Source organism: Chrysochloris asiatica, unplaced genomic scaffold (genome assembly GCF_000296735.1).
Source record: "Chrysochloris asiatica unplaced genomic scaffold, ChrAsi1.0 scaffold00184, whole genome shotgun sequence".
Classification (NCBI taxonomy): domain Eukaryota; kingdom Metazoa; phylum Chordata; class Mammalia; order Afrosoricida; family Chrysochloridae; genus Chrysochloris; species Chrysochloris asiatica.
In genome coordinates, this window is record NW_006408702.1 from 4,316,958 (window position 1) to 4,325,492 (window position 8,535).

Sequence of the window (8,535 nt, forward strand, 5' to 3'; positions counted from 1 at the left end):
AATAATAGTGGTATTAACTGGGCTTCCCTGCAAGCACATGGATATTATCCTATCACAGACAACGTTTTACCTCATGACTGGTCTGCATATGTTCTTTTTAACAATGAATACACCATTCCTCTTCAATTTGTCATTCCTGGCATAGTAAAACATGTGGTTGTCAGATTCAAAATGGTCAATACCAGTCCATTTCAGCTCACTAATGCCTGAGATATCGATGTTTTAAGTGTTCCATTTATTTTTGACAACTTCCAATTTTCCCAGATTCATACTCTGTACATTCCATGTTCCCATTTTCAATTGATATTTATAGCTGTTTCTCTTCATTTTGAGTTGTGCCCCATCAGCAAATGAAGGTCCCTTGGGCTTTTCTTCCACGGGCTTTACTCCATTCACATCATCATGGTCAATTCTACTTTGAGGAGGCAGCTCTTCCCCAGTCGCATTTTGAGTGCCTTCAAACCTGAGAGGCTCATTTTCTGGCACTATATCTGACAGTGTTTCTCTGCTATTTATAAGATTTTCAGTGACTAAATATTCGGAAGTAGTTCGTCACTCCTTCTTCCTCGTGTGTCTTCAACTAGAAGCTCATCTGAAACCTGTCCACCATGGGTGACCCTGCTGGTAATTTAAAACACCTGTGGCATAGCTTTCAGAATCACAGCAACTCACAAGCCACCACAGTACGACAAACTGACAGATGAGTGGTGGATAAAAGTCATTAGGGAGATATAAATCAAACCCCAAATCACCCATATTAAGATGCCAATTATCAGAAAAACAGAAACAAGAGATGCTACTGAGGATGTGTAGATACTGGACTCCTTTTCCATTGTTGATGGGGATGTAAAACGGTCCCGCTGCTGGGTACAACAATGAGCAGTTCCTCAATAGGTTCAACATAGAATTAACTTGTGACTCCGCAAATCCACTCCTAGGTTTATGCACTACAGACCTGTGATGCAGATGCGAACTGATACTGGAACACCATTTACAATAAGCAAAAGGTGGAAACAACCCAACTGTTCATCAACAGATGAGATGATAAACAAAATGTAGAATACACAGACAAGGTTATATTGTTCGACGATAAAGAGAATGAAGTTCTGTTATATGTTACCACATGGATGAGTCTTAAAAATATCATACAGAGTTAAATAAATCAGGCCCAATGGGACAACTATTTTATGATCCCATCTATAGGAAATATCTAGAATAGGCAAATGCATATTTGTTTAATTAGTAATGAGCAGGTCCTGAGTAGAGGGAGAAACGGAGTCACTATTGCAGAGCTGCTGAGTTTCTGTTTGGGGAGATAAAAAACTTTTGGAAATGGACAATAGGATCAGTTGCACAACCCAGTGAATATAATTAATATCACTGAATTTTAGTCTTACGAAGAGGTAAAAGGTTTTGCAATAAAGATTGCATACAGTAAACAAACAAACAATAGAATGACCATAACGTTTTGAACAATCGGCCCCTCCGCCCTGCAAGACTACACTAGTCAAACCTTTGATTTCAGGACCCACTGTCCCTTCCTCCCGGTCAGAGCCCTACCTGCTCTTGGGGCCACTTTGGCCTGTCCTCTGGGGTCCTGGCCTTGGTCTTGAAACCTCTCTGGGGTTCTCCGGGGTGCTTGGCTTCCACTGGGAGGTTCAGAGACTTGGGCCGGCCTTCATGTCTGCTGGGGCCACGGCTGGCCTTGACCGGTGGGCAGGCCTCCGTTGAGTCCCCAGGCCCCAGTTCGGGCCCCTGCATATTCATGTCCTCGGGGCTGGCCTCTCCGACACTGGCGATGCTGGTCATGCTCAAACTCATCTTGATCTCGGCCACAATCTGGTCAATGTCTTCCTCCTGGTCCTCAAGGTCCCCGTCCCCTCGCCTTAGGTGGTAAGGGGAGGCCCCCCCTGCATTCCCATTGGCCTCTGCCGGGTAGTAGTCCTGGTACCCATCTTCAACTGGACAGTAGTGGACATCTTCTTCTTGGTCATGGGTCTCCAGCGTGGAGGCCTCATGCTCTGGGATAGGGGGGTGGCCATCCCCATAGTCCTGGCTACCTTCAGCCTCAGGGTCAAGGGGGTGCAGGCCGGCCGATTCTGTCCATTCCTCCACAGCCTCCTGGCACTCATCAGTCTCCATGTGAGGGGGCGCGTGTGCGAGGTACTCCTCCCCATTGCAATCCATTCCCTCTAGGTAGCTGTCATCCTCGGGGCAGTAGCGGATATAGTAGGTGATGCCCTCCTCCTCCTCTGGGAGGCCCTCATCATAGTCTTCCTCCTCAGAGGTGTTGTTGACGTAGTCAGAGCTCGAGTCCCCATCAGGGCTGTGGTCAGTGCACTCCTGCTCCACAGGTGGGGGGCTCTCAGTGCCATGCAGGGTGGCCAGCTCCAGGCCAGTGGGCAGGTACTCCTCTAAGGGTAGCTCCACCTCCTGACTCTCAGGTTGCAAGTTGTGGGTGGCCGGGGGCCCTGTCCGTGCCCTGTGGTCCAGCATGCTGCTCACGGGGGTCTGGCGCCTCCGGCTGGCCATGGCAGACACTCACAGAACACCCATGCTCAAGGCAGCCCTGTAGGATGAATGTTTAAAAGAGCAAAGTCAGACACTACCAGATTGGCCACCCCAGTGAGCCCCACACCATGATCATGTCCTTAGGGTTCTCCCACAGCGTGGAGCATCAGTACAAATGAGACCAGAAAAAGTACTTATTGAGAAAAATAAAACACAAAAAAACCCAATGTTAATTCCGAAGACATAAAGACAGATAACATAAAGGAAGACAGATCTTCATGTCTCCTCTAAGGCCCTCCCATGTTCTACTGCCTCTACAGGCTGTTCCTGATCTCCCAGGGTATAGTGGTCAACCTTCTCCTACCTTCAAATCAAATTGTTGTTGTTAAGTGCCATCAAGTCAATTCCGACCCAATAGCAATCCTGTATTGGGTTTCCAAGGAGCAGCTGGTGAGCTTGAACCACTGACCTTGCAGTTCAAATGACTTTGCATTAGCCCACAGCGCCACACCAGGACTCCTCAAATAGTGGTCATTAAATAGTGGTGTGGTGCTATAGGACCAGAACTGGACTGCGAACCACAAGGTCAGCAGTTCAAATCCACCAGCTGCTCCTCAGAAACCCTGCACGGAGTCGCTATGGGTCAGAACTTGATGGCAATTAACAATAACAACAAAGAAGCCAGGAGTGGCCAGCAACTGTTCAGGGACGCTAAGCCAATCCCTAGCCACAGAGAAAGGTTAGTGGATGAAGAGGAGGTGAAGGGAACAGAGAGGTGCACAACCCAGGTAATGGAAAACTGTGGCTCACAGGAGGTATATATACCCCAGTACCATGGGGCCATACCCCCACTGTCTCAGACTGTGCACATCACCCCACTAATGAGGCATGTCACAAACCAGTCTGTACGGACTCAGAGTAGAGGAGATGTGGTGACCCAGGGAGAGGGCTAGAGGCAGGAAGACAGATAGTGAGAAGATTATGTCAGACCTCTAAGGTGTAGGGAGAGGCCTGGTGTGGTGCTGTAGGATAAGCACTGGACCACAAGGTCAGTTTGAGTCACAAGGTCGGTGGTTCCAATCCACTAGCTACTCCTTGGACACCCTAGACAGGGTTATTATGAGTCAGAACTAACTTGAAGGCACTTAACAACAAGAAGAAGGAGTAGGGGAGCTAGGAGCAGTGGAAAGTCCTGGAGGAGGTTTTAAAAGTTTGACAAATGCTGTTTCTTCAACTGAATGGTTAAAGAGGTCTTCAAATTAGTCTTTGCATTGTACTTTTACATTAACCAGTGGTCAACGAATCAATGCTGACTCATTGTGTGTGGCTCCTTGTGTGTCAGAGTAGAACTATGTGGGCTCTGTGGGGTTCTCAATGGCTGATTTAATTGTTTTTTTTTTTAAATAGATCACCAAGCCTTTATTCCATGGTACCTCTGAGTGGCCTTGAATCTCCCACTTTTTGGTTAGTAACGGCATCTATTTACACCACCCCAGGACTTTTGCATGACATATGACTTTTTGTTTGTATTATAGCCCATTGTTTTAAAATTAAGAGTTTGAAAATTAAGAGTTTGAAAAATTTATTCTAGTGGTCCAGCTACAAATGGAATCTTAAAATACAACAATGGAAATGAGTAAGGAAGTGACTGGGTGTTTGGGTAGGTGAAGCAACAGAATTTGGGAGGGATGGGCGCAGAGTATAGAGAAGAAAGAGGTGATGCCAGGGACTCCCCCAATGCCATTGCTAGCTAGGTTTGGAACAGGCTTTGCTATACATTCCTCTCCTCTGTGGAGACCCTGCTTTGTGTATCCCCCAGCACACGGTTCCCAAATCCATCTCACTAAGAAAGTGTGCTTAGCAGATGGCCACAGTTGAAGCATCGTGAGTGACCCAGGAGAACTGAGAAGGAAATAACTGTTCTGCCCAATCCAGACACTAAGAGTGGAAATGCTGGCTGGACCACATGTTGTAAGCACGGACCTCACTTCATGGAGGGTGCTGATGAGGGGCTCTTGGATGGCATGTGTCAGCAATCTCAACTATGATGTTGACGAACCTGCAGAGAATCACAGAGACTCCCATACCAGGGAAATCATCACTGAGAAGGACACTGAATCACACACCCCGAAATCCTGAAACTGGACAATTCCTGTAATGTGTTCCCAGGTGAAAAGCGAAAACCACAGATTTCATCAGAAACTGGAGCATGAACCAAAGACACCGAGGGAGCAACCACAAGGCTAACAGATGACTTCACACAGCAGATTTCTGACATTCAAAGAGGACAGCTGGCCAGAGGCACAGGCTGGAGGAGTTGTGAGAAACACAGAAATTCCATGACAGCATCTCCCCAAACGGGCCCTCAAAGCATGTGGTGAAGGTGGCGGCAAGAATGCAGGCAGATTCAGACCCAAGTGTCAGGAAAGCAGCAGGCTCATGGCCATGTGGCTGATTCCCTGGGGAGTGGTCCTGTCTCCCCAGAGTCTCTGCAGCTCCCCAGGTCTCTCTTTCTGTCTTTAAATTCTGCGTCACTTTGAGAATGAGATCTGTATGCCCACATGAACCCACACCCTCCAGACCAATGTGAAGAGTCACCGTATGGTACAAATCTTTTAAATGCTCAACAACGAGCTGACAGACCAGAGGTTCTGGTCACTCAGTGGCTTTACAGACTACAGACCTGGTGATTTACTTCCAGAAAGACTACAGCCAAAAGAACCCTTTGGAGGCAGTTCTACTCTGTACAACCTGGGGCTGCTAAGAGTTGGAATTGATGCTACAGTAACAAGTTTGATTTCTGTTTGTTTGTTTACTAAGACAATTAATGTCGCTACTGTGGCTGTTAAGTGCTGCTGATTGAGTTCCAATTCATAGCAACCCTGTACAGTGTTTCCTAGGAGCAGCTGGTGGGTCTGAACCACCACTGTTGCGGTGAGCAGTCCAGCGCTTGTCCGATAGCACCATACCAGGACTTGACCAATTACATAACTATACCATATTACTATATAGAAGAGTCCCCAATTCCAACAATAAATGATCTGAATATTAGAAAACTAAGACACTGAGGTGGTATTGGTGGAGAACTAGAAGAGAACTAGGAGTTGACAGTCATCTGTTTTCTGTTGACTCACCATGAATGTGAAAATTCCAGAATGATTGCTCCAAGCGTACAACACTATTGTCAACCATCAAATTCTGACCACACTCAATTCATGACTCACCACTGCGTTTGGTTCTTTCTAAACTATTTCTTTCTCTTTAAAGTATTGGTATGGTTTCATTTTTGCTTTATTAGAATAACATCTAGGCTAGTTTTAAGTTAGAAGGCAATTCTTTTCTGTCTGTACATGGTTCCTGCCCACACAGCGAATGATATCCTGGTTGGGTATAAGACTCTTGGATTGCATCCATCACTTGAAATAGTCTCCAACACTTCCATTAGCTTCTAGATTGTCGCACTGTAGATGTGCACTCAATATTAACCTGACATTTATTTTTATTTTGTTAAGAAATTTCTTTCTTTGGTCTAAAACGTCTACTATTTTCTCAGCATCCTTGGAGTTCCAAAATTCCATCAGGATACATCTGGGTGAGTGTCTTTTTTAAAAAATTCTACCTATGATTCCTTTGGTGAGTCCTTTACAAGTCAAGTTCCCACAACTGACCTCAGCTAAAGTAACAATGTCAGTTACTTATGACTTGATTATGACTCACAGAGATTCAGATGCATCAAAATAGAAGTGTGCCCCACAGGGTTTTCAGCGCTTGATATTCTGGCAGTCGACTGCCAGGGTTTCCTTGCAAGGTGCCTATCTGGTGACTCCAACTGTCATGGATTGAATTGTACTCCCCTCAAAATATGTGCCAGCTTGCCTGCACTACGATGCACAGTGGTTTGACGCTTATGTAAGGATCCCCCATGCTGTGATCTGATGGCATAAACCAATAAACCAACAAGAGGATTAAGAGTGGGACGTTGTTGTTAAGTGCCGTTGAGCCAGTTCCGACTCACAGCAACCCTGTATGGAGTTTCCGAGGAGTGGCTGGTGTTGGGTCAGAAGCTAGTGCTAGCCAGGGAGTGACTATCGCTTATCAGGGACCCCTTTCCTTCCAGCCAGGGTGACTCGGTGGTTCCGACGGAAACCAGGGAATGCTAAGTCACTGCTCTGTGTGCCGCCATATTAGAATGATGGCACACTGTTATATAACCTTTGGGTCTATTTCGCAAGATGCCTTCTTTGTTCTGTAGTAGTACATAGGAACTCCCCCCTCCTCCCCCCTCCCTCACGAGAGGTAAGGACAGCAGAGAGACACAAGGGAGGATGGAACAGACACAGGAAGAAAGTCTGAGAGAGCTCTGGGAGCTAGAGAGGGCGAAGGACCCCTTCCCCTGTGCTGACCACTCTTTTGCTGAATAAAAAGAATGAGCCGTCTTCCCATTGCACCTCGAGTGTTCATTTGGCTGTCTGATCCTGCAAACCTGTTGAGATGAGGTGCTAAGAGAACCCTCACCTGCGAACTCCCCCTCTTCTGCAATACAGGCTGGTGAGTCTGAACCGCCGACCTGGCAGTTCAAACTCGCTTTGCGATCCAGTGCACCACCCTTAATGCACAACCATTTTCCAATGTACAGGATATCCCCAAGAGTGTGGCATGCAACACGCTGTATCTTACAAGAGAAAAAAGGAGAAAGACAGGATCAGAGAAAGAAGAACCCGCTGCCACCAGGTATGAAGAGTCCAGAGTGCAGTGCATACTTTAGACCTGGTGTCCCTGCGCTGTGAAGTGACCAGATCCAGGGAGCAACTGATGTCAAGACACACAGAGCTCTCCAAGGAAGGCTGGGTCTACTGATGCTGAGCCAAGGACCTTTCTCCAGACACAGCACTGTGGGTTTGGACTCCCAGCCTCCTACACTCTGAGAGAATCCATCTCTGTTTGTGAGAGCCATGCACTGATGGCATTTCTGGTACAGCAGCATGAGAACGAAGACACCAGTCTTTGAGTTCGCATTTATCACTTACACCACTCAGAGCCTCCTACACTAAAGGAAGCTCCCCTCCCTTTCTTTGTTCGTCTTTCTCTCCTGGGTTTTTGCACCTTCTGAGACATCTCTTGAATCTGTCCTCTAAATCACTTAACTTTATACACAAAACACCCATTGCATTGTACTTTTTATGTGCTGCATAACTAGTTCCTCCAGTTGACCTTTCCAAACACTTATTCAGTTTTCAGCAGGAACATGATTTGTGGACTTGCTCTGTTTGCTGTTTCATGTCAGGGGATTCCACCCTTCCCGCCACACACATACCTGTGTGGCTCCCTCAGGGAGTGGTGGGTTGTTGGAAGAACTGAAAGTGTGAGATTAGTCTCAGGTGAGCTGGCAGCATTTGAGTTGGCCAAGTAGAATGTAATTGTTCTGAGGAGCTCCCTGTTTTCTAGGTGGTAACAGAGATGAGCTCTGGTAGCATAGTGGTTATGAGTCGGGCTGCTAACCTCATGGTCAGCAGTTCAAAACGACCAACAGTTCCACGGGAGAAAGATGAGGCTTTCTGCTCCCATAAAAATTTACAGCCTCGGAAACCGTATGCAGGGTCACTGTGAGTTGGAACTTACTTCATGGCGCTTAGCAAGAGATGGGCTGTGCTCACTTGAGCTGCTGGTCTCTGGAGAAAAACCGTCTGCCCATCCTGTTCTGTTGGTGTTGCTGTTAAGTGTCAAGTCAGTTTTGACTCACAGAGATCCTGCATAAGATTTCTGAGGAGCCGCTGTTAAGCTGAAGCTGCCGACCTTGGGATTCCAGCCAACCTTGCAGTCCAGCACATTAACCCACAGCGCACAGCCAGGAAGTAAGTGCTTCCCCAAAACTGCCCAGTGTCTGTATGCTGCAGCCCCAAGACAAGCTCCATGGACTCCCAGATGTCCACCCTAGCCCCATGTGGAGCACAAATCAACACACAGAGCCACCATCTAGAGTCCTTTAACCCTTCTGTAACGTATACGCACACTTTAAGGGATCAG

The 8,535-nt window shown here is 47.0% G+C and overlaps 1 protein-coding gene across 2 annotated transcripts in view; it reads right to left on the reverse strand.

The window, feature by feature from the left end:
• The window catches only part of APBA2 (amyloid beta (A4) precursor protein-binding, family A, member 2), a 114,293-nt gene extending 111,724 nt beyond the window's left edge, over window positions 1-2,569 (reverse strand). The window contains exon 1 of one of the 2 annotated variants that reach the window (XM_006872141.1): window positions 1,561-2,569. In XM_006872141.1, coding sequence (XP_006872203.1) covers window positions 1,561-2,532 — 972 coding nt within the window. In that variant the 5' untranslated portion in view covers window positions 2,533-2,569. The remainder of the gene's footprint in view (window positions 1-1,560) is intronic. The other variant, XM_006872142.1, reaches the window with a different exon arrangement.
• Between the last annotated feature and the right edge of the window lie 5,966 nt (window positions 2,570-8,535).